This window comes from Dendrobates tinctorius, unplaced genomic scaffold (assembly GCF_039654945.1).
Source record: "Dendrobates tinctorius isolate UK_male_01 unplaced genomic scaffold, ASM3965494v1 ptg000018l, whole genome shotgun sequence".
Taxonomy (NCBI): Eukaryota; Metazoa; Chordata; class Amphibia; order Anura; family Dendrobatidae; genus Dendrobates; species Dendrobates tinctorius.
Window position 1 is genome coordinate 11,559,155 of NW_027361686.1, and position 26,761 is coordinate 11,585,915.

Consider the following 26,761-nt stretch of genomic DNA (forward strand, 5'->3'; position numbering starts at 1 on the left):
GAATAGCGGTGTTGGGCAGGCGCATGTCAACACACAGTCTCATCTGCTCTGGAGTCTTTGGTTTTGGAACAACCACAAGTGGAGAGACCCACAGAGTGGGACAAGTAACAGTTTCAATAACGTCCTCATCCATGACCAATTGGATTTCCTTTTCTACCTTCTTTCTCAGGTGAAATGGAATACACCTGTGAGCCTGGGATACTGGACGGACACTGTCATCTACATGAAGATGCACTTGAGAGTTCTTTAGTTTTCCCAAACCACTAAATAAGGAGGGAAAGCTGTTCACCATGGCCTGTACATCCAGATCCGCTGGGTCGGTTATAGTACGAATAATCTGGATGAGCCCTAGCATCAGTGTAGTGTGATAGTTGAGAAGATAGCCTCCCGATCCTTGTAGTGTGTGAAAAGTGGTTTTCTGCTTATTTTCTTTATAGCTAAGTTCAGCGTCAAAATGTCCCATTGTAGTTAGAGGTGTTTTAGATCCATATGGAAAGATTTTAGTATGCACTTGCTGTAAGACTGGCCTTGTTTTCAATTGTTCATATTCATTGCTGTCTATGATATCCACTGAAGCTCCTGTATCTATTGTAAAGGTGATATCCGTGTCGCAGATAGTGAGCGTGATACAGGGAGACCGCACTGAGCCAGTGACAGAGGTAGTGAACACATAGTTCTCAGCCACAGACATTTCTTCTATATCCTGATTTACCATTTTTATGTTTGTGGGCTTTGTCATAAACAGAGGAGACTTGTTGTGCGCTGATTTGCAGACAGCTGCAAAATGGTTCCCTCTTCCACATTCACTGCATGCTTGTCCTATAGCTGGACATTTGTTCAGGTGGTGAGGGAAATTTTGTCCACATCTATAACATTTCTTCTGTTTCAGGGCTTGCTTGTCTTGTGCACTTTTTTGTTTGAGATTATGCACATGTAAATTATCCCCATTCTCCATTGCGGTGGCCTAATGATCGGCTATCTCTATAGCACGGGCCATCTTGAGTAAATCATGCAGAGAGAGATCCTGCTGCAGAGCTTTACGCCTTAGGTTATTAGACGAGCAGGTGACAATTACTTGAGCTAGGATTTCATCATCTACATCCATAAAAGCACATCCATGTGCTAGCTCTTCTAGCCTTGTGACATAGGTGTCTATGGATTCTTCTGGAAGCAGCTTAGCAATCTTGAACTTGCATCTTTCACATCTGATGTTCTGTCTGGGGTTGAAGTAGTCAGTAAGAGCTTTGGTGCAGTTGTTTTACGTGTCTGTCTCTGCTGCAGGTAACGTGCTGTATATGTCATAGACTCCTGTGCCCGCGCAGTGCAGGAACACGTCTCTTTCTTTTCTCCTCTTTTATGTCCATAGCTTCCAGGAAGTTCTCAAATCGGTTTAGTCATTTTCTCCAGTTATGAGAGAGATTAATGACATCAGTCATATCAAACTGTGGGAATGTGTGCAAGTAGTCAGCCATGATGGTCAAATCATTAAAACATTACAAATGCTACGGACGCGTCTTTCACAAAGCAAAAAGGAGGACAGCATCATAAGAAGAAGGAATGCACCAGACCAAGACCAGTGACACTCATCGGACCTGACCACCCTGCAGGTGAGTATAATAAAACGTCTTTTTATTGTCTTGCAAGACAGGTTGGGGCAGAAATGCGGTACTATAGAATGCTGTATATCATGCCTGAAATCTTATATCATATCGGTCAAACCTGGTTACAGGTTCTGTTTAAATGCTTACAATTTGTTTTTTAACAGATTGGTGCTTGCAATAGTGTGAGTATTGTGGTAGCATGAGGGCCCTGCAGTTATTTTTTTTCCCAAGCATGTATTTTTGTTTTGTAATTGTATTGTTTGGTTTACCCAAAAAATCTAGAAAAGTGTACGAAGGTCACACACTTTGTTTAACTTACTGGCTCCCATTAAATTATGAAAAGAGAGATCCGAAAGGATACAGGATTTGATTCCCAGTTTGGTAAGACCCTATAAGTGTTTTATCAAGAACATGCTACTCAGAGCCAATTTTTTCGCCTCCTCCAGAACTCAAACTTTCCCCATCAAAACCTTTTTTAACTGTCATTCCATACCATAGAGTATGGCTATTCACCAGTTGCATGTCAACAATGGCTTCTTGGATCACAATGTCTCTACACACTTTGCATCAGAGCAGGAATCCCCAATGTGTGGCTTGGAGGCCACATTTGGCTTGTGGGCCAGTGATGTGTGCATTAGGACAAGGTCCAAAAAATGGCTATGAAGAGAAGTTTTCCAGATGGTGACTTTCGTGTTTCGTGTCTGGTTTTGCATTGAAGATGGATGCAATAGTGTGGAATGCTAATGGAGGTATTGTGGGAACCATGGTTGTAAGTATACTGTCTCTGTGTGGTTTTTATGAGGAAGCTTTGGCTCTCATTAAATCAGTATTAAGTGTTCTGTGGGGGATAGGTGAGCAGGGTTTAGATATCACTACTCGGTTAGTTCTGGATGTGGCTTGTGACCGGCTTTCAGATCTAAATGTGGCTTTCAGGGTAAACAAAAAGGCTGGGGTTCATTATATTAGTGCAATCATACCTCCCAACCGTCCTGGATACAGCGGGACAGTCCCGATTTCGAGTCCCTATCCCGCTCTCCCAGCCGGTAGGTTTGCTTTCCCACGATCGTGGACAATGACAGCAGAATACATGGCAGAAACCCCGGGGACTGGGAGCACTTAGTCCTGGAGGAGCAGGGATGCCTACTGGGTGCCCTGCTCTCCTCTCAGGTTGCAGGGGCCAAGCTCTCTCCCCCATGTCCTGCTTATGCCGGGATCCTACAGACATTTTGCCTGCTGTCATCCAGCAGAGAGGGCAGAGAGCAGCCTGCGGGCAGTGCCAGCACCTCAGTTTGTGACACACATCATCGAGGGCTGCCTCCTGCCATGGTCGCAGGCTTCTCATCTTCATTGCTGTGTGGCAGGGAGTGAGCGGGGACAGCTGCTGTCACCTATGGCCTGGGCTCTCCTGCAACACCCTCTCCTGGGTTACACCAGCAGCCAGTGCCTTAGGGCTCCAGAGGGGCCTCACTGTAGCCATACCTCCCAACTGTCCTGGATACAGTAGAACAGTCCTGATTTCGAGTCCCTATCCCGCTGTCCTGGCCGGGAAGTTTACTTTCCCGCAATTGGGCATTGACAGCAGAGTACACGACGGAAACTCCGGGGACTGGTAGCACTTTAAAGCTCGCAGTCGCACGTCATGTTCCACTGGAAGTACACACAGGAGTACATGGTGGAGCTCCGAGGAGCACTTTAAAATTCACGCGTGACGTTTCACTGGAAGTGACGTGGTAGAAGCTGACAGGAAATGAGGTAATTTTGGGAGGAGAGTGTGACGGAACCATGGAGGCACTTCAGGGAAAGCTTCAGATCCATTACCGTGTCCTCCTCCGACAGCGTGGACAGTGGGATCGCCTTGGAATCGGGGATGCCGGCCATGTGAGTGGATCATGATATGTCCTGCATCAGGAGGCTCAGGTGGGCACTGCAATGGGAGTCGGGCTGCTATAGTATCTTTATAGAATCTTTCTCTCTCTGTTTATTTCTCTCTCTCTGTTCTTTCTTTCTTTCTGTTCTTTCTTTCTCTCTCTAATCTTTCTTTTTTCTTTCTCTCTCTGTTCTCTCTTCCTTTCTCTCTCTCTGTTCTTTCTTTCTTTCCTCTTTCTTTTTCTCTCTTTCTTTTTCTCTCTCTGTTCTTTCTTTCTCTCTGTTCTTTCTTTCCCCTCTTCCTTTCTCTCTCTGTTCTTTCTTTCGCTATGTTCTTTCTTTCTTTGTTTCTTTCCCCTCTCTCTCTAATCTTTCTTTCTCTCTCTGTTCTCTCTATCTCTTTCTGTTCTCTCTTTCTTTCTTTCTCTGTTCTCTTTCTTTCCTATCTTTCTTTCTTTACTCTCTTTTTCTCTCTCTTCTTTCTTTCTCTCTGTTCTTTCTCTCTCTTTCTGTTCTTTCTTTCTCTCTCTCTTCTTTCTTTCTTTCCCATCTTTCTTTCCCCTTTCTTTTTTTCTTTCTCTCTCCTTCTCTGTTCTTTCCTTCCATTACCGTGTCCTCCTCCGACAGCGCGGACAGCGAGATCGCCTTGGAATCGGGGATGCCGGCCATGTGAGTGGATCATAATATGTCCTGCATCAGGAGGCTCAGGTGGGCACTGCAATGGGAGTCGGGCTGCTATAGTATCTTTATAGAATCTTTCTCTCTCGCTGTTCTTTCTTTCTCTCTGTTGTTTCTTTCTCTCTCTAATCTTTCTTTTTTCTTTCTCTCTCTGTTCTTTCCTCCTTTCTCTCTCTCTCTGTTCTTTCTTTCTTTGTTTCTCTCTTTCTTTTTCTCTCTCTGTTCTTTCTTTCTCTCTGTTCTTTCTTTCCCCTATTCCTTTCTCTCTCTCTCTGTTCTTTCTTTCACTTTGTTCTTTCTTTGTTTCTTTCCCCTATCTCTCTCTCTAATCTTTCTTTCTTTCTCTCTCTGTTCTCTCTTTCTCTCTCTCTCTGTTCTTTCTTTCTCTGTTCTCTTTCTTTCTTTCCTCTTTTTCTCTCTGTTCTTTCTTTCGCTCTGTTCTTTCTCTCTCTGTTCTTTATTTCCTCTTTTTCTCTCTGTTCTTTCTTTCGCTCTGCTCTTTCTCTCTCTGTTCTTTCTTTATCATCTTTCTCTCTCTTTCTCTCTCTCTGTTCTTTCTTTCTTTACCATCTTTCTCTCTCTCTCTTTCTTTCTTTCTATCTTTCTCTATTTCTTTCTTTCTTCTCTCTCTCTTCTTTCTTTCCCCTTTCTTTCTCTCTCCCTCTCTGTTCTTTCTTTCTTTCCTTCCCCTCTTGCTTTTTTTTCTCTCTCTGTTCTTTTTCTGTCGCCTCTTTCTTTCTCTCTGTTCTTTCTTTCTTTCTCACTCTATGTTTCTTTTCCTCTGTATCAGTCAGTGTGCCCACAGTGCCAGCCGCTGTGCCCATAATGCCAGCCACTGTGCCCTCAGTACCAGTCAGTGTGATCAGCAGTGCTAAATGGGTGTGGTTGGGGTGTGGACATGTGTTGCTAGTTGTGAAATGGGTGTGGTCGGGGCATGGCCTAAAATTTGCCACGGCGCGCTGCAGCCTTTGTCCCTCTTTCTCTTCTTCAAAAGTTGGGAGGTATGGTGCAATCTCAAGGAAATTCTGTAAACATGATCTGTTGAGGGAGGAAGAGTATGAGGACAGGTGTTTGTGATGCTCTGATCTATAACTATCAGTTCTACATCACACTCCAGGGGTACTGTTAGTTTCTTTGACAACCTAGAAGAATAACAGTGGCCTCCATGTTTACCATCACACCATCAACTTTATTTTATTGTCACGTATATCCCAAGTCATGTGACAAAGTTCTTTGAAAGATTGATATTAACTGTTAGGATTGCTACTGCCAACAGGTGATGCAAGGGTCCTTGCTCTCTTTCTGTGAGGAGGCTATTTGCATACTTTATGCAATATGCAGTTGCAATGTATTTCACCACCGATCTCACAGTGAAATTAAGTAAAGAAAAGCTCTTAAAATAAAGAAAAAAAATTAAAGTTCAAAAATGTAAATCATCATTTTATCTCATAAAGTCCTTTATAGTGGAAAACAATAATAAAAAAGCAAAACTACACATATACGACATTCCAGTACCATACAATTTGCATGTCATAAAACTTTCTTGCTTGATACTGTAATAAAAAAGGCCAGTATTGTCGCTTTTTACTCAACTTGTCTCCAAAAATTTGGCTAAAGCAATAAAACCTTACTGTTATACTGTTATACCAATGAAGATTACAGTTATGGGGGAGGTTCATAAAAGTGATTTTGTGTGAAAAGCGGCAGAAACAACTGAAAAATTGCATTTTTTTAGCGCAGAATGAGCAAAAATGTGGGCGTTTTCACACTAGTTTGAAGCAGCTCTGCCAGGACATATGCAGCTGTAGAAGAGCCAAGGTGGGACAGGGTACAGCTATGCCCACCCCTCTAATGCTGCTGACACTATTTTTAGCAAACCAAGAAGAATAGACTGTTATATGTATATTGTCTTTTGAATTTGTGTGTTGGTCAAGAAAACAGACTTTTGCTTGTGTAAGCCTGTAATATTGATATTTCATATAAAATATTGTGCTCTTATCCTTGATGACTAGTGATGTTTACTGATATGGTAATTATGCATTGTGTAGGCTAGATAGCTTGATAACTTTGAAAACAGAGGAGGAAAAACTATGTAAATAGATTAAATAATCAAGTAATACTACTTGATTTCCTCTCCATTCTTACCCTTTATATAAATACTGAATGAAGGAAACATGTTGTTAGGCTTCGGGTTCCAGTCGCTGCAAAGCAGGAATCCCGAGCCTTGCATTCGGCAGTCTCCCATTCCTCTCTAGCCGCACAGGAGGCTGCTCAGCAGACTCGTCGATCCAGGCGCTCTGCTCAGACCAGCTCTGTAGGTTTAGTTGCTGCTGCCACCTCTGGTCCAGCTATAGCAACGCAGGCTGGTCAGCAGCGAGCTAATCCAGGGACTGTCCTCCTTTCAGTCTACTGAGTATGCCCGTGGGACAATCTCTCATTGGAGATCGGAGGTCACATGCTCAGGTCCTTCTCCAGCTCCGATTAGACCATCAGGAAGGTCACGAAGGTCCCGGAAGGACGCTGCTATAAAAGAGTTGCATGGCTGCACGGCCATGCGCTAGTATAGACAAAGAAGAGACCATGTGGATCAGTGTTGTATGCATGTATGAATGTCTCTGGTGAATGACTCATTGGAAACTCCTAAACTTGGTACGCATGTGTTGTGCAGTCTAGCCTGTCAAGCACCCAGGTCTAGGTGTAGGTAGAGGCTGAGTCAGAGACTAGAATCAGTGTCCACCACTGGCTTTACACGCCACAGTGCATGTGCTCGACACTTCTCCAAGGTCAGCGTCTATAGTGGTGTCCGCAGGTGCAACGCCACATGCTCAGAAGGTCTAGAGGGACTCTGACCCTGTGTCCTTGGGGCAGAGTTCCGTGACCACATTCTGAGTGCCCCCTTGCCGAGCTCTGTGAGTGCTAGCAGACTTTGGCATTTAAGTTTTGCGGTACTGCGGCTCTGTGACACAACAGAGACAGCTCCTGTTCACACCGGGTGATGTTAACCCGTGTATGACCTTTGTATACCTTTGTATACCGCTATATACATCCACCTTTACTAATCAGCAGTTTACCACCTCTGCACGGTGGACCCCGGGCTGCGAATGCACCTACTATCATTATATTATTTGGTGCGTTCTGCCAGCCCGTAACACATGTTAAGTATAAAAAAGGTTACATGCCTATGTATACTGTAGTCTGTCAGAGAGAGAGAGAGACAGTCAAAGATTCTGTCAAGACATCTAAACATCCAGGGGACCCTATAGGACTTCTGCTAATACATCATGGCTCCATCACGAGGGACAAAAAAATGTATCATTCTACAGTAAACAACTTAGGGAACCTTGACCCCGGTTGGAAGAATATATATATGCTCCGTTGACCATCGCTATACCATGGAAACATTTGGAGAAAGCCAGGATTGGGTCCAACCGGTCGCCTGGCTCCATGGAGATGTTCGGAAAAGCCAGGTTGTGACCCTTTGGTCAACTGGCCTTGTATCTGAATGGACTGTAATCTTCCTAAGCTTGTTGTTACCTCCTCTCTGTGTGTGCCATAGGTGGGGTAGTTGACCCTGGAAGATGAAGCCAGGTTATGACCCTCTGGTCAACTGGCCTTGTACCTGAATGAACTGTCATCTTCCTGCACTTGTAATTACCTCCTCTCTGTGTGCATGTCACAGGTGGGGTAGTCGACCCTGGGAGCTCTGAAGTAACTGCCATTATCCCGGCGAGTCAGAAGAAGGGTGAGACTCTGTAATGTGCACCATTTTGGGGTACTGTGCTGGGACTTTTCTATGAGCTATCTGCCTGTATTTTGGTTCAATAAAGCATTGCCACACTGTTTTACCGTCACCCTGTGTTGTCTGAGTAGCATTATGCCCACGTTAGGGAGAGCGTGCGTTCGGTGGGACGATCCCTGGTTCATGGGGTTTTGTCTAGCGGACCTGGGTGCCCACCGACCCCCCGTATCTCCACATTATTGTGACAGTGGTGGGATACTACTCAGCATGGTGGGACCTGGGGGAGCTGCAGGGGACTGGTGTTCTCACACACTGTCCAGAGCTCCACAACCAGGGAGGCATACAGACAGACCCAGCAGACCATTGATGAGGCATGCAAAGCATGTTTCAGGCTCCATTATGTACAACACCACCAACTCGGCCTTGGGAAGAAGACCAGAGTTGATGTATGACCTCAAAAAGAAATGAAAACTACAGGAGCTGTGTCAGCTTCAACAGATTGAATGGGATTTAATCCAGGAACTATGGAATGCAGAGAACGCAATGTGTTGACCCAATGGACACTAATTGTTACTCTTCAATTATGTGTGGAGTTTATTTTCGTATAGAAGACATGGAATATGCTCTGAGGAAACTGGATGATACAAAGTTTTGTAATCATAAAGGTGAGACCTCTTACATTTGTGACTGTGCTTAAAGACATGTTGTGGACTGTTCCCCATAAGTGGAGAAGGATCATCGGAATCCTATCACGTCTGACTAATTAAGATGTGGAGACACAGCATTATATCTTAATTAACCAGGTGACTATTTTTAGCAAACCAAGAAGAATAGACTGTTGTCTCTATTTGGCTTTTGAATGTGTTGGTCAAGGAAATAGACTTTTGCATGTGTAAGCCTGTAATATTGACAGTTCATATAACATATTGTGCTCTTATCCTTGATGACTAGTGATGTTTACTGATATTGTAATTATACATTGTGTAGGCTAGATAGTTTGATAACTTCAAAAACAGAGGAGGAAAAACTATGCAAATAGATTAAATAATCAAGTAATACTACTTGATCTCCTCTCCATTCTTACCCTTTATATAAATACTGAGTGAAGGACACATGCTAAGTATAAAAATAGAAGAAAAATATATGTTTGGGGGCGCTAGTACTAATAAAGGAATGCCCGCCGCACGACAGAACAACACACCACAATGTTGTAAATGAAAATTGTAAGCATAGGTATATGTCTGCGCTGAGATATCCTTAATATATCACACTAAATTAACCTTGGATTAAAATATATAAACTGAATGGTGGGACTGTAAGGTTCTATAGAGGTAAATGAATTTAGTATATGTGCTGCCGAAGCAATATAAAAATATAAATATATGGAAATATATAACAATATATGCAGAGGCGTTTATATAAATGAAGATAAAGGTAGAATTTAGAAGCACTAAAATACACAAAAGAGCCTGATGAAGATTTACCTCAGATATGTCCAGCACAATATGAAGGTTTGCATTGAAGAAAGAGGATGATACCGCTGATGTAGTATGTTGCGCTTGCTTGAGGACAAAACAGGGTTAAAACTCCAACACACAGATGGTTGCTAGAGCACTGCCCCTCTTATGTGATGTGCTGCGCTTGCTTGAGGACAAAGCAGGGTTAAATCTCCAATACACAGTTAGTTTCTAGAGCACTGCCCGGCCGGTAACAGGCTCTCATATTACTCACAGATCCTTTGACCCGCCAGCGTGGAGCTGCTGGCTGCAGAGTGTCTGCAGGACCTTTCTGAAGTCAGTAGTCACGTGGTGGGATCCGGAGAACGATGTGGACCAATTCCTTTCCTTTCTACCGGTTTCGGAGATGCTCGGTTTCCTTCCTCAGGGATGGTCCATCAGGGGAATGGTCATCTTTTAAATCTGCGGTTGTCAACTTGGCATATTAACCCATTAAATACTGTCCTGTTTTTTCAGTTGAATGCAAATAATTCAACCTCAGCATTAAGACCCCTTGGCATTAGGGAGTCCAAGTTAAAAATCCATTGGCTTTCTGCTCGAGACATTTTCCCAATAAAAAATTATCTGGAATATTATATTACTAGCTGAAGAGCCTGGCATTGCCTGGGCATAGTAACCAACTGTGGTTAGTTATAACAAATTATAATGATTATATTGCACATAAAAACCGTGCATCTAATCCTATCCTGTGTGATAGACTGCTGAGCCGTGTATCTAATCCTTTTCTGTGTGATACTGTCTGCTGAGCGGTGTATCTAATATTATTCTGTGTGATACTGACTGCTGAGCTGCGTATCTAATACTATCCTGTGTGATACTGACTGCTGAGCTGTGTATCTAATCCTATCCTGTGTGATACTGCCTGCTGAGCCATGTATCTAATCCTCTCCTGTGTGATAGTGACTGCTGACCTGTGTATCTAATCCTATCCTGTGTGATACTGACTGCTGAGCCGTGTATCTAATCCTATCCTGTGTGATACTGGGCTCCCCCTGCAGTCTGTGTCAGAGGGTGGTCTGTGTTGGCACGGTAATAAAATGTGTTATTTCCAGCTTTACAGAAGGATGATAACACCATAGAAATCATAAGAATAATAGGCCTCAGTTACCACAACTGTCTACAAAGAAAACTGTTGCTGATAGCAACCAATCACAGCTCATTTTTCATCTTTTAAACAGCTCTTGGACAGCGTGGCGAGTTTTGAGTGGCGACTTTTGTGCTTCGACTTTTATGTGGCGAGGTTGGTGTATGTGTGGAGAAATGTGTGCTGAGGGTGGTATATGTGTTGAAGCACGTGGTAGTGTGTGGCGCATTTTGTGTGTGTGTTCATATCCCCGTGTGTGGAGAGTATCCCATGTCAGGGCCCCACCTTAGTAACTGTACGGTATATACTCTTTGGCGCCATCGCTCTCATTCTTTAAGTCCCCCATGCTCACATCTGGCAGCTGTCAATTTGCCTCCAAAACTTTTCCTTTCACTTTTTCCCCATTATGTAGATAGGGGCAAAATTGTTTGGTGAATTGGAACGCGCGGGATTAAGATTTTGCCTTGCAACATAGTCTATGACGCTCTCGGGGTCCAGACGTGTGACTGTGCAAAATTTTGTGGCTGCAGCTACGACGGTGCAGATGCCAATACATACATACACTTTTCCCCCATTATGTAGATAGGGGCAAAATTGTTTGGTGAATTGGAACGCATGGGGTTAAAATTTTGCCTCACAACATAGCCTATGATGCTCTCGGGGTCCAGACGTGTGACTGTGCCAAATTTTATGGCTGTAGCTGCAACGGTGCGGATGCGAATCCCGGACATACACACATATATACACACACACCCACATTGAGCTTTATATATTAGATATTAAATTTCAACAAGCTATTTTATCATTTGAATTGGGCTAATAAAATTAACCTATAGTGGGAAGTCCCACCGCTTGTTTTCATGACACGAGGCATCCTGTATAATTTTGTTATTATTGAATACATTTTTTGAGCATTTAATAAAAGCTATGATTATTTTATACATTCCTTTTCCTTCTGTTGCTCTGGAGGAAGGGTTATATAATTGTGTCTGGAATGCAATTTGAGTATGCGGACTAATATGTATACACCTCCAGACAACTGGCCTTATACCTGAATGGACTGTCATCTTCCTACACTTGTCATTACCTCTTCTCCGTGTGTGTGCCACAGGTGGCGTAGTCGACCCTGGAAGCTCTGAAATAACTGAAGAAGCTGTCATTATCCCAGCGAGTCACCGGAAGGGTGAGACTCTGTAACGTGCACCACCTTGGGGTACTGTGCTGGGGCTGTTTTATGAGTTATCTGCCTATTTTGTGGTTCAATTGAGCATTGCCACAATGTTTTACCCTCACCCTGTGTTGTCTGAGTAGAGTTATGCCCACGTTAAAGGGAGAGCGGGCATTTGGTGGGATGATCCCTGGTCCATGCGGTTTCGATTAGCGGACTGGGACGACTGCCTACCATCGTGTCTCCACATTCCTACGTTATGTTGATCACAGGCCTAAAGCATCCTGCGGTCTACAAAAAAGAGAATGGTTTTGCAGTGAGATTATGTCTCCCTGCCATACCTTAGGGCTTAACTATAGTGGTGTGCTGCACACACTGATAAAGTTAAGAGTAGCAGTAGCTCTGGGTGGGCTTCTCTGAATTATGGGCCCAGGGCGATTGCACAGTGTGCCCCATCGGTGGCTACGCTACTGATCCGTGGTAAACATCGGACCACATTCAGAAGATATCCAAAAGTGTTATGATTTTAACAGACAAAATGAATGGAGAAGATAGAGAATTTTTTTAACTTCTCCACATCAGAGAAAATTTTCTTCAAATTCTCCACATCTAAGAAAATCAGACACACTTTGATTCAACTCTGATCAGATTGTAATTAATATAATTGAACCAATTTTTTGGGATGGAGAACGTATGGTTGTCTGCACCTGCCCTATCTGTGACAACTGTGATTATCTTACACCACTCCAAAAAGTGTTTTGCTTGTCCACCAATCTCTATAGGGCCCTCTTTATTGTTATTTTTATATGTCCAGTGTAATCTTCTCAGATATAAATGTATGAATTATATATCAGAAGATCATTTTGACTCTGTTCTCCTTCTGAATAAGGATATACTTACTGTTGCAGAGTACTGCATCAAGTGGCTGAAGGTTTGCCGGAATTTCCACTCTGACATTTGACCTAAGTGAAAAAAGAAACTATTTTAATTTATCAAACATATTTGACAGCTTTTGATTAAAGCTTGATATATTTGATATATCTCTGTAGCATCTTAGCGCTATTCTTTGATCCATCACAGAAAACTGATCGGAAGACAGATTTGAGCTGGTTTTGTGAGTGAAAAATCAGTGCAGGAGACATGGGAAAGTGAGGAAAAAAGTGACTGTTGAGTGGGAAAAAATGGCTTTCTTCTCTTATATGATATATGTCAACAATTCTTATTTTCACTGTACTTCGCTTTATGAAAAAAAATATTCTTTAAAATATGCAACTTTGCAAATAGTTTTTGGTTTTGACTCTGCGTCGACCGCAACAAAATGCAACATGTTGCGCTCGGCGCAGCGTCAAAATGACACATGGGCAGGCATCCGCATACATTTGCATGGCCTACAAACGCAAAGTTAAAGATAGGTATGCAGGACGCATGCCAATGTAGGTGGAGCTGAATGGAAGAGGTGCGGCGGTGGGCAGGGCTTAATGGAGGAAGAAAGGAGGAAGTACGCAGCACTCTGCAGTCCTGCTGAATGCTAGTATGAAACTAGCCTAAGTTACACTTTCTGACTGCTCAATCAGTCTATGCTCTCTTTGTTGGTTAATCTATTATATAAAGCTCAAGTGTGTGTATGTATGTATGTATGTATGTACTGTATGTGTGTATGTTCGGGATTGGCATCCGCACCGTCACAGCTACAGCCACAAAATTTGGCACAGTCACACGTCAGGACCCCGAGAGTGTCCTAGGCTATGTTGTGACGTGAAATTTTAACCCCGCACGTTCCAATTCACCAAACAATTTTGCCCCTATCTACATAATGGGGAAAAAGTGTGTGTATCAAGCCCCGCCCATCATTATGATGTCATAATGGTTGCCATGGCGACGCTGATGTCATCATAGGTTGCAAGCTCCGCCACTCATTATGATGTCATAATGGTTGACTATGGGATGGAGGATGTGTGATGGGTATATGGGCACTCGACTTTGGGATGGCGAATATGTATGATGGGTATATGGGCATGGGACTATGGGATGGAGGATATGTGATGGGTATATGGGCATGGGACTATGGGATGGAGGATGTGTGATGGGTATATGGGCACTCGACTATGGGATGGAGGATATGTATGATGGGTATATGGGCACGGGACTATGGGATGGCGGATATGTATGATGGGTATATGGGCATGGGACTAAGGGATGGAGGCTGTATGATGGATATATGGGCATGGGACTATGAGATGAAGGATGTGTGATAGGTATATGGGCACTCGACTATGGGATGGCGAATATGTATGATGGGTATATGGGCATGGGACTATGGGATGGAGGATATGTGATGGGTATATGGGCATGGGACTCTGGGATGGAGGATGTGTGATGGGTATATGGGCACTCGACTATGGGATGGAGGATATGTATGATGGGTATATGGGCACGGGACTATGGGATGGAGGATAATTATAATTTGCTATAACTAACCACAGTTAGTTACTATGCCCGGGCAGCGCCGGGCTCTTCAGCTAGTTTTTATATATATATATATATATATATATATATATATATACACAGGGTGGGCCATGTATATGGATACGCCTAAATAAATTGGGAATGGTTGGTGATATCTACTTCCTATTTGTGGCACATAAGTTTTCTCCCTTCCATATACTAATGTATCACAAACAGGAAGTTGACATCACCAACCATTCCCATTTTATTCAGATGTATCCATAAACATGGCCCACCCAGGTGTATCCATATATATGGTCCACCCTGAGTGTATAGGCGCTATTCTTGTCTGGTGAACTATGAACTGCAAACGGCATATAATAGACCCATCTTGCAGAATTCTAAGGACTACAGAAAATTAAAGGATAAAATACTTTCTCACTTGGGAGTGAGTCTTGCAATCCAGACCCAGCAGGTTTTGCAATGGACTAGAGTTGAGCGAAACGGGTCGGTCGAATTCAAAAGTCGCCGACTTTCGCCAAAGTCGGGTTTCATGAAATGAAACCCGACTATAGCGCGAGGTTGGCCACGAGGTCGGCGACCAGAGCGCCAAAGTTGCGTTTCAAATGATGCTTCCAGCGCCCTTTTTCAGCCAATGATGGAGGACGCACACTGTGGGCAACGCGATGACATGGGCAGCGGTCACCACCATCTTTGAGAAGGGCATGCAAGTGATTGGCTTGCTTTGTGTGGTGTCACAGGGGATATAAAAGGGCGTGCATGCCGACCGCCATCTTCATTCTGCCGATCTTAGCATAGGGAGAGGTTGCTGCTGCTGATTCTGAATAAGGGAGAGCGTTAGGCAGGGAAGAAGAAAAAAAAACTGCTTCTGCTGTTAGCGATTTCCACTGTACAACACAACAGTTTGTGTGCAGTGACAGGGGAGGCTATATTTTTGTGCATCAGCTCTGCTGGTTATTAGGCTGCCTTATAAGGCTCCCTGATAGCTGCATTGCTGTTTGCACACTGCTGTGCAAACTGCTTTTTTTAAAAGCAAAAATACTTTTCTTCCTCTTTTCTGCACAGTTACCAAGCGTTCATTTTTCCACACTTTTGTGTGCAGCAGTCCTGCTTATTAGGCTGCCTGCTGCCATACTTGGACTGAGAGCATCATTGTCAGCCTCATAAAATCTCTAGGGAGATGCAAATTCTCCCCAATACTATATACACCTTGTACTTTGTCATACACCAGCCAATTTCAGGCTGTTAAATTGAGGTGTAATCTATAGTGGGCCTGAGATAATAGTTCAGCCTCCTAAAATCTCTAGGGAGATTCAAATTCTCCCCAATACTATATATACACCTTGTACTTTGTCATACACCAGCCAATTTCAGCCTGTTAAATTGAGGTGTAATCTATAGTGGGCCTGAGATAATAGTTCAGCCTCCTAAAATCTCTAGGGAGATTCAAATTCTCCCCAATACTATATATACACCTTGTACTTTGTCATACACCAGCCAATTTCAGCCTGTTAATTGAGGCGTAATCTATAGTGGGCCTGAGATAATAGTTCAGCCTCCTAAAATCTCTAGGGAGATTCAAATTCTTCCCAATACTATATACACCTTGTACTTTGTCATACACCAGACAATTTCAGCCTGTTAAATTGAGGTGTAATCTATAGTGGGCCTGAGATAATTGTTCAGCCTCCTAAAATCTCTATGGAGATTCAAATCCTCCCCAATACTATATACATCTTGTACCTTGTTTTACAGTACCATATAGCTGGTGGTATTTTGGGTACATTTTCCCAAATATGAGGAAGTATGGTGGAAGAGGCTGTGAACGTGGGCGGGGGTTGCCAGCTACTACTGATGGTGGTGGTGGTGCATCTGCTGGTAGTGGCAAAAGCACAATAGCACCTAAGGCAGGAGGTGTTGAGCCTGCGTCATCATCTGGCTCCACAAAGCTTCGAAGGCTCCCTTTTCTGGGAGTAGGTAAACCGCTTTTAAAGCCGGAGCTTCAGGAACAAGTTTTGGCTTACATTGCTGACACAGCCTCCAGCTCTATCGCCTCCTCTTCTGAAGTTTCAAAAAATAAAAGCACTGAGTCGTCAGTCGAGGCTCCTGGTCAGGAACAACACCTTTCCTTGTGTCCTTCACCCCTACCAAAAGTGAAGGATGTGGCAGGCCACACTAAAGATTACTCCATGGAGCTCTTTTCACATACCATGCCTGAGTTATCAAGTCAAATCGTGAATTCCCCAGTCCAAGATGAATCTGACATGGAGTGCACTGATGCACAGCCACTGCTAGATTTTTCTGCTGGTACATTCATTCAGAGCACTACATTGTCCTCGCAGTGTACTGAGCCAGAATTTGACCTTGATGAAACTCAGGTGCCCCTTCCCGCATACCACCTTACATGGTGACACAGAGGAAGGTGCACATGAAATTGAAGAGGAGGTGATGGATGACCCAGTTGTTGACCCAGATTGGCATCCATTGGGGGAAGAGGGTGCCGCTGCCAATAGCTCAGAAGAGGAGGAGGATTTGCAGCAGGCATCGACATCGCAACAGCTGTTAGCTGGCAGGTCCGTAGCAGTCCAAAAAACGGGTTACAAAATCCAAAAGAGTTGCAGGACAGCTTGGCCAGACGGTCAAATTAGCACAGCGTGCAAGGCCTCAAAATGTCTTCCATAGTAGGAAGAGTGCAGCGTGGCACTTTTTTGAACAAAATCCTAATGATCAGGCAAAGGTTATCTGTAAGAAGTGCGCAAAGACCTTTACCAGAGGGAAAAATCTGAGAAATTTGAATACCAGTTGCATGCTTAGACATTTAACCACCATGCACTTGCAAGCGTGGACGGACTACCAAACCTCACGTACCACATGTGCACCTGCTCCGAATGAAGGTAGTCAGCAACGCTACATCGCTTCCTCCACTGTAAGCCCACCAGTTAGCACACCACAGCAGCAAATGTTGAGGTGTCGTTGCAAGGCCAAAGCAGTCAGGGAATCACTATGTTATTGCTACGAAAAACTGAATCTAGGCCATCAGCAAGACCACCAACACCATCACCATCACCAACCCTCTCTCAGTCCGCCATGTCCACCGCTAGTTCCACCATATGCAGCTCTCAAGTGCAGCTCACACTACCAGAGACTCTGAGTAGGACAAGAAAGTACTCATCCTCTCATCCGCGTACACTGTAATTGAACTCCCACATTGCCAAACTAATCTCGTTAGAGATGATGCCCTACCGGTTGTTTGAAAGTGAAGCTTTCCGCGAGCTCATGGCCTACGCAGTACCACGCTATGACCTACCCGGTCGGCACTTCTTTTCTTGAAAAGCCATCCCAGCCCTCCACCTGCATGTGAAAGACCGCATTGTCCATGCACTGAAGTAATCAGTGAGTGGAAAGGTGCACCTCACAACAGATGCATGGTCCAGTAGGCATGGCCAGGGCCATTATGTGTCCATCGCTGTGCACAGGGTTAATGTGGTGGATGCAGGGTCCACAGGGCATAGCGGCAGTGGGACAGTGCTGCTTAGCCCACGGTACAGGCTGTAGGCGTTCGACTCTCCTCCAGAAGAGAAAGCTCTTCCACAAAGAGCAGTCGCACGAGCTCTCCATCCACAGCTGCCAGTGTTGCACACGAGGTGTCCCACTATCGAACAGCTAGTGGTAAGCGTCAGCAGGCTGTGTTGAAGATGATCTGTTTGGGCGACAACAGACACACCGCGGAGGTACTGGCCGACTACTTTCAGCGACAAACAAGTCATGGCTGGACAGTCTACATCTTCACATGCAAAACAGAAGCCGCGGAGACACCATCACATGTTTCTCAACATGAAACACGTGATGGTGTCTCCGCAGTGTTGGATGTTGATCTCCATGAGTTCATTCATCCTCATTTTTCACAGTCTTTTACTAGGCATTGCTCCTACCAGCCAGTTTCCTACTCCACACTGATGAGGGGCAATACCCCGAAACAGCTGTCTGTGGATGGATACCATATTTTGGCATAGGTGGTTTCCTTCATTGGAGACTGCCCTTCCCGTGGTTGTTCCTTCCCGGGGAAAGACCTGGCTGGTTATTGCTTGCGTTGAGAAACATGTGTTGGTGTCTCCGCGGCTTCTGTTTTGCATGTTTTGCATATTTCCCATAAGGGATGGGTGCAGTGCTCTAGAATCACTGCGTTGAGAAACATGTGATGGTGTCTCCGCAGTGTTGGATGTTGATCTCCATGAGTTCATTCATCCTCATTTTTCACAGTCTTTTACTAGGCATTGCTCCTACCAGCCAGTTTCCTACTCCACACTGATGAGGGGCAATACCCCGAAACAGCTGTCTGTGGATGGATACCATGTTTTGACATAGGTGGTTTCCTTCATTGGAGACTGCCCTTCCCGTGGTTGTTCCTTCCCGGGGAAAGACCTGGCTGGTCATTGCTTGCGTTGAGAAACATGTGATGGAGTCTCCGCGGCTTCTGTTTTGCATGTTTTGCATATTTCCCATAAGGGATGGGGGCAGTGCTCTAGAATCACTGCGTTGAGAAACACGTGATGGTGTCTCCGCAGTGTTGGATATGTTGATCTCCATGAGTTCATTCATCCTCATTTTTCACAGTCTACATCTTGAGGCAGGCAAGGTAGTTAGTGATAATGGCCGGAATTTTGTGGCAGCCATAGCCCTTTCCAAACTCAGACACATACCTTGCCTGGCTCACACCTTGAACCTGGTAGTGCAGTGCTTCCTCAATAATTATCCGGAGTTAACAGCCCTGCTCCATAAGGTGCGAAGACTATGCTCGCACATCTGCCGGTCGTCCGTATACTCCAGTCGTATGCAGAAGCTGCAGCGATTGTTCCACCTTCCCAAGCAATGCCTAATTATCGACGTTGCAACAAGGTGAAACTCCACCCTGCACATGGTTGAGTGGTTGTGCGAACAGAGGCAGGCTGTTATGCATTTGTGGGAGGATACACAGGCAGGCAGTTTGAGGGCAGACATGGAGTTGTCTGGTGTGCAGTGGTCGAAGCTGAAAGACCTCTGTAAAGTCCTTCAGTGTTTTAAGGAATGCACACTGCTGGTAAGCGCAGACGACGCCATCATAAGCATGAGCATCCCACTTATGCGTCTGCTCATGTAAACTTTGATGCACATTAAGGAGCAGGCATGTGCACCCGAGGAGGAAGAGGAAGAGGAGGAGGGAAGCCTTGATGACAGTCAGCCATTGTCTGCTGAGGGAACTCTCCTGGACGAGGTGGAGGAAGAAGAGGAAGAGGAGGAGGATGATGATGGGGACGATTATTTAGGGGAGGAGGATGCTTCTCAGGGGGCATTAGAAAATGTTGACGTGGCAAGGTCAGGTACAGGGTTTGTGCGTGACTGGAGGGATGTGGATTTGCCAGAAAGTGCTCCTCCACCCAGCACTCGCAGTGCATCATTGACACCTGGAACATTGGCCCTTCATGTGTGATTATGCCTTGCAGATCCTAAAAAGGGACCCCCGCATTGCCAAAATGATGAACGATGATGACTACTTGTTGGCCAGCATCCTGGATCCACGCTATAAAGGCAAATTCCAAAACATCATGCCACACGAGAACCTTGACCTAATATTGGCTAATAAACAAGCAACTCTGTGTCATGTCGGACGCTGTTCACACCACAGCATCCGGCAGGCAGAGGTAGTTCCACCTCCAGCCACTATAGCCTCAGTGGCGCCGGTTTAATCTTCAGGCTCTCGGGGGTTAATCCTGCTGGAGACCAGGTTGGAAGGTTAGTCACGCCCACGGTCTTTAAATAGTCATACTGGCATATGGGCGTCGCCGATTATAGCTTGTGTTTCATACCAAGTGGTTCCGGTCTGGAGTGGAGGTGTTCAAGAGAGAGAGATTCATATCTGGTGTCGTATGATCCATCGTTATCCTTTCTCCTTCCCATATTTGTGTTTAGTTGTTCCCTGTTCACATTACTGTTTATTCCTGTGTGTGTGCGGCGCAGTGCAGTTTAAGTTCTCCCTGTCTGTCATTATTTGTGTGGGAGCTTTGGTGGTGTGACTCCTCACTGGGTGGAGGGTGGAGGGTTAAGTGCAGGGCTGAGCAGGAGATAAGGAAAGGTCAGAGGCTCAGGCATTTGCACCTTCAGCAAAAACCCTGGGTTGAGGGTCAGACAGGGTTTCCCCTAGTAAAAGGGACACCACAGGGGCCCCGGGTATTTCAGCCTTAGTTGAACTAAGCCCCCGTAACATTATAATCGGCCCACATTTTTTCAGGAGTCCATGGATCCATTAGATTCCATAACCCGCCAGTTGGCGGCGCTGTCCATACAGGTCTCCGAGTTGAAAGGGGCAGTTCAGCAGCAGGGCCTGGTAGTAGCAAAGGTGCAAACGGCATCTGCAGGTATCGGTGCAGAGCCGAAGTTTCCGCTGCCAGAACGATTTTCAGGCGATCGCAGCAAATTTGTCGTATTTCGGGAGGCCTGCAAATTATACTTCCGCATGCGGCCAATATCCTCAGGTAATGAGGCCCAGCGAGTAGGGCTGGTGTTGTCATTACTGAGTGGTGACCCCCAAGCATGGGCATTTTCCTTACCAGCTGACTCTGCTACATTTCATTCGGTCGATAATGTTTTTTCTGCCCTCGGGCTCATTTACGATGACCCTGACCGACTGGCTCTAGCGGAATCTAAAATCCACGCCCTCCGCCAGGGGGAGCGCTTGGCAGAAGACTATTGTTCGGAATTTCGCCGCTGGGCTGTAGACACACAGTGGAATGACCCAGCACTGCGGAGCCAGTTTATTCATGGGGTATCAGGGAGGGTGAAACAAGCCCTCCTGATGTATGAGACTCCGGCATCATTGGAGTCTGCCATGAGTTTGGTGATACGTATTGATCGCCGTTTTCGTCAGGGGGCACAGGAGACGCTACCTCTGGGGGAAAACAGAGGTGCAGGTGTGGTTGAAGTAGATGAGTCCCCTGAACCTATGCAGATTGCTGGCGTGGCACAGGTTCAGCCTCGCGCTCCGGGATTCCGGAAGCCCGGAGCATGTTTCTACTGTGGTAAAGGAGGTCATTATGTTAACGTTTGCCCGGTACTACCTAAGAGGGTCACACCGGCGGAAAACTGTTAAGCTCAGAGGGTATGGAGGAGACCCAACTGAGCGTATGCATATCCTCCATGATGGTATCTCAATGTATGCTCCCTGCCAAGGTTATTATCGCCGGCAGAGAGCTACCTATATCAGTGTTTGTGGATAGCGGTTCCGCCACCAATCTCATAGATGAGGAGTTTGCACACACCGCCGGGTTTAAGATCGAAAAACTTCCTCACCCCATACAGGTGGTGACCATTAATGCTGTTCCCCTCCCTCAAGGGGAGATTACTGAGTTTGTGGCAGAGGTGAAACTCCACATTGGGGTCCTACATTCTGAGTCGGTTACATGTAGGGTCCTCCGTAATCTCCCAACTCAAATGGTCCTGGGTTTTCCATGGCTGTCCAGGCACAACCCGGTAATTGATTGGAAAACTCAGGACATAGTACAATGGAGTGGTTTCTGCCAAGACAATTGCTTGGCCACATGTGTGTCCGCCGTGACGCCCAGCCTGCCGGAGGCTTTGCAGGATTTCGCGGATGTTTTCTCTGAGAAGGGTTGCTCAGAACTGCCTCCACATAGAGCCTATGACTGTGCTATTAGGTTAAAACCCGGGGCCAAATTACCTAAGGCCAGGATGTTTAATATTTCTGGTCCTGAGAGACAAGCTCTGAAAGACTACATCGCGGAGAGTCTGAGCAAAGGTCACATCCGGCCTTCGTCCTCGCCTGTAGCCGCGGGGTTTTTCTTCATTAAGAAGAAAGATGGGGGGTTACGCCCGTGTCTGGATTTCCGAGAGTTAAACCAGATTACTATCCGTGATCCCTACCCAATGCCGTTGATCCCGGATTTGTTCAACCAGGTAGCGGGGGCGAAATGGTTTTCCAAGCTGGACCTCAGGGGGGCGTATAACCTCATAAGGGTCCGTCAGGGGGATGAGTGGAAGACGGCGTTTAACACTCCTGAGGGTCATTTTGAGAGTCTGGTTATGCCGTTTGGGTTGACCACCGCGCCTGCCGTTTTCCAACATTTTATTAATGATGTATTTGCTCATGTCCTGGGGAGATTTGTGATTGTATACCTGGATGATATCCTCATTTATTCTAGCGATCGGGACACTCATTTGGAGCATGTTAGGCAGGTGTTACAGTTGCTCCGGGAGAACCAGCTCTATGCTAAGCTGGAAAAATGTTTATTTTTTGTCCAGGAGTTGCCCTTTTTGGGATATATTGTGTCCGCAGCCGGTTTTAAAATGGACACCGCTAAGGTGCAAGCGGTGTTGCAATGGGAGAGGCCGGAGAGTCTGAAAGCACTCCAGCGGTTCCTTGGGTTTGCGAATTATTATAGGAAATTTATAAAACACTTTTCGACTGTCGCCAAACCGCTCACGGACATGACAAAGAAGGGTGCCGATCTGGCGAACTGGCCTGAGGTGGCTATACGTGCATTTGAGCGTCTGAAGAATAGTTTTGCTTCAGCCCCCATTCTGGTGCAACCAGACGTGTCTAAACCTTTTGTGGTAGAGGTTGATGCGTCGGAGGTGGGAGTGGGGGCAGTACAGTCTCAAGGCTCGTCCTTGAGCGAGATGCATCCATGCGCCTACTTCTCCAAGAAGCTGTCGCCGGCCGAACGGAATTATGATATCGGCAACAGGGAGTTGTTGGCCATCAAACTGGCTTTTGAGGAATGGCGACACTTCTTGGAGGGGGCGGCTCACCAGGTCACAGTTATCACCGACCATAAGAATCTGCTCTACCTGGAGTCGGCCAAGCGTCTGTCTCCTAGGCAGGCTCGCTGGGCATTGTTTTTTACTCGTTTCAATTTTCTTGTGACGTACCGTCCCGGGGCTAAAAACACCAAGGCGGATGCTTTGTCTAGGTGTTTTCCGGGGGGAGAACCTCGGGAAGAGCCGGTACCCATCCTCCAGAAAGGGGTAGTGGTCTCGGCTCTCACGACTGAGGTAGAGGCGGAGATTGCCGAGGCCCAAGAGGAGGTACCACCAGGACTTCCCGCCAACAAATCATTTGTACCCCTGCATCTTCGGCCTAAGGTGTTGAAGGAACACCACGATTCGGTACTGGCTGGTCACCCAGGGGTGAAGGGCACCTTAGAGCTGGTATCGCGTCGTTTCTGGTGGCCCAAAATCCGGCAGGACGTGGTCTCGTACGTGGCAGCTTGCATCACGTGCGCTAGGGCTAAGTCACCCCGAACCCGTCCTGCTGGCACGCTACAGCCTCTGGGGGTACCCAATAGGCCATGGACAGAAATCTCCATGGATTTTATCACTGACTTGCCAGCCTCGGCAGGGAACACGGTCATCCTGGTGGTGGTTGACCGTTTTTCAAAGATGGCGCATTTTGTGGCGTTGTCCTCTTTGCCCAATGCTAAGACGTTGGCTCAGGTATTTGTGAAGGAGGTGGTCAGACTCCACGGAGTACCGTCTGACATAGTATCTGATAGGGGTACGCAATTTGTGGCGAGGTTTTGGAAAGCTTTTTGCTCTAGGTTGGGGATCAAGTTGTCACATTCATCGGCGTTTCATCCACAGTCTAATGGACAAACTGAGCGCATGAACCAAAATCTAGAACAGTATTTACGATGCTTTGTGTCCGACAACCAGGAGGAGTGGTCTACTTTCCTTCCTCTGGCCGAATTCGCATTAAATAATCACCGCCAAGAGTCATCAGGAGAGTCTCCATTCTTTTGTGTGTACGGTCAACATCCTCAGTTTTGTACCTTACGTCAGGGTGACTCCGGGGGTGTCCCGGAGGAGGATCAGCTAGGAGCCCAATTGTCATCAGTCTGGAGGCGGGTGAAACAGCGTTTGTTGAGCATGAGTGCCAGGTACAAACGGGTGGCTGACAGTAGACGCGTGCCAGGTCCGGACCTGTGTGTGGGTGAATGGGTGTGGTTAGCTACAAAGAACATAAAACTCAAAATCCCATCTTTAAAACTGGGTCCAAGGTTTATTGGGCCTTTTAGGATTTCTGCCATCATTAACCCAGTGGCTTATCGGTTGGAACTTCCTGCGGTGTACAGAATACATAACGTTTTTCACAGGGCTTTATTGAAAAAGGTGGTAGGCTTGGTGGACACGACGCCGATGCCACCTCCAGTCATGGTGGATGGCGAGTTAGAGTTCGAGGTCGCCAAGGTGGTGGACTCTCGAGTAGTACACCGTACTCTTCAGTATTTGGTGCACTGGCGGGGGTATGGTCCAGAGGAGAGGTCTTGGGTTCCAGCCTCAGACATACATGCGGATCGGCTGGTCAGTTCTTTTCACCGTCGTCATCCGGACAAGCCGGGTCCTATGAGTCTTGAGGGCCCTGGGGTCCCTCGTAGAAGACGGGGTACTGTCATGTCGGACGCTGTTCACACCACAGCATCCGGCAGGCAGAGGTAGTTCCACCTCCAGCCACTATAGCCTCAGTGGCGCCGGTTTAATCTTCAGGCTCTCGGGGGTTAATCCTGCTGGAGACCAGGTTGGAAGGTTAGTCACGCCCACGGTCTTTAAATAGTCATACTGGCATATGGGCGTCGCCGATTATAGCTTGTGTTTCATACCAAGTGGTTCCGGTCTGGAGTGGAGGTGTTCAAGAGAGAGAGATTCATATCTGGTGTCGTATGATCCGTCGTTATCCTTTCTCCTTCCCATATTTGTGTTTAGTTGTTCCCTGTTCACATTACTGTTTATTCCTGTGTGTGTGCGGCGCAGTGCAGTTTAAGTTCTCCCTGTCTGTCATTATTTGTGTGGGAGCTTTGGTGGTGTGACTCCTCACTGGGTGGAGGGTGGAGGGTTAAGTGCAGGGCTGAGCAGGAGATAAGGAAAGGTCGGAGGCTCAGGCATTTGCACCTTCAGCAAAAACCCTGGGTTGAGGGTCAGACAGGGTTCCCCCTAGTAAAAGGGACACCACAGGGGCCCCGGGTATTTCAGCCTTAGTTGAACTAAGCCCCCGTGATACTCTGGTAAACCGGTTGGTTGAGGCATTCCCAGCACACAGCAGCGGTGATGGTTCTCACACGAGCCGTAGGGGAAACAAGGAAGAGGTGTTCGTGGTGTACACATCCAAAGTGGCATTGGAGACAGGGGTTTCATGACCATGTTGTAGACTGATTTTTCAAGTACCGCTCACACGACTGGTAATACTGCATCGATTGAAAGTGACAGGAGACAGCAGTTGTCAACTATGGTTACAAACTGCTTCTCCTCCCATATCGTTGTTCTCCCTCACAGGTCATTCCCCTTTGTCTATTGGGCCTGTAAACTGGACACCTGGCCTGAATTGGCACAATATGCCTTACAGGAGCTCGCTTGCCCTGCTGCTAGTGTGCTATCCGAAAGAATCTTCAGTGCTGCTGGATCAATCCTGACAGAAAAAAGGACCCGTCTGTCGACCCAAAATGTTGATGATCTAACCTTCATTAAAATGAACCATGCTTGGGTTTCAAAGGATTTTGTCCCACCTTCCCCTGCTGACACATAGGTTGCCAGAAAAATTGCTCGCTTTTGTCCTCCTCTTCCTCGGACTTCTCCAATTCCTCCATTTGCAGCTGCTGGATTTTGTCCTCCTCTTCCTCAGACTTCTCCAATTCCTCCATTTGCAGCTGCTGAATGTCCAATATCAACATATGCCATTTTTTCCACCTCCCCAACTGGGCTTCCTCCCCCCCAGGGCCAGGGTCACCATCTGGCGTACGCACCCGTGCGAGTGCCGTTGCCCTGGACAGGTGGGTGCGCCCACTCTTGGGCGACAGCACTGGCACAGGATCCCTCATAGTACAATCAAGTGTCTCTGATGGTGGGGGTGCACACCCGCCGTCAAACACACCGGTGGACTATGAGGGGCCCTGTGCCAGTACTGCCACCCACGAGTGGGCCCCCTTGCTTGCTCAGGGCCCCAGCACTTGCAATACTTACCTCTCCCTGCTCCACCGCTGTGTAGTCTGGCCTGTTAAATCCTTCACTGGGACTGCCACTACAAATTTGGTGAACTGATAGATGATGGTTAAGACGTAGCTATGCCCTGTCCTGCTGGGCTCCATCTTCAGATGATCAATGGCTTCCATTTGTTATGGACATCGACTCACAATGAGATGCAGTGGTGGTTTATCATCAGCTTTCACGGTTTTCCTACTCACAGACGTGTGACATTCCTGCCCACATTTTTAAATGTGTCCTCTCATGCCAATCCAATAGAATCGCCTACAGGCTGTGGCTTCTGTCTTTTGCACTCCAAAGTTACCTGACAGATCATGTTAGGCAGTGAGGACAATGTCTACATCTCTCCCTGTGATCACAATTTGATGAAGATGCATAATGGTGATGGGATCCACGGTAATGCGATACAGCAACCCTTTCTTCACAAAGAACTGTTTTTGCTGTCCCCACAGACAAAGGAATTGAGGGTCAGCATCGCCTCTGAGAATTCTCCTGGGAGTTTTTCCCGTGATTAGTAATTCCAAAATTTCTGCAATCACTCGACTTTCCGTCTGTACTTGTATCCATCTCGTTTCCTCTTGCGGAGAGTCTGGACTGACTTACTGAGACTGAATTATA

General features: G+C 46.3%; 1 protein-coding gene across 2 annotated transcripts in view; it reads right to left on the bottom strand.

The window, feature by feature from the left end:
* The window catches only part of LOC141082544 (NXPE family member 1-like), a 264,550-nt gene that overhangs the window by 27,947 nt on the left and 209,842 nt on the right, over positions 1-26,761 (bottom strand). For both annotated transcript variants that reach the window (XM_073566464.1, XM_073566465.1), the window contains exon 4: positions 12,554-12,615. In XM_073566464.1, the coding sequence (XP_073422565.1) occupies positions 12,554-12,615 (62 nt within the window). The remainder of the gene's footprint in view (positions 1-12,553; positions 12,616-26,761) is intronic.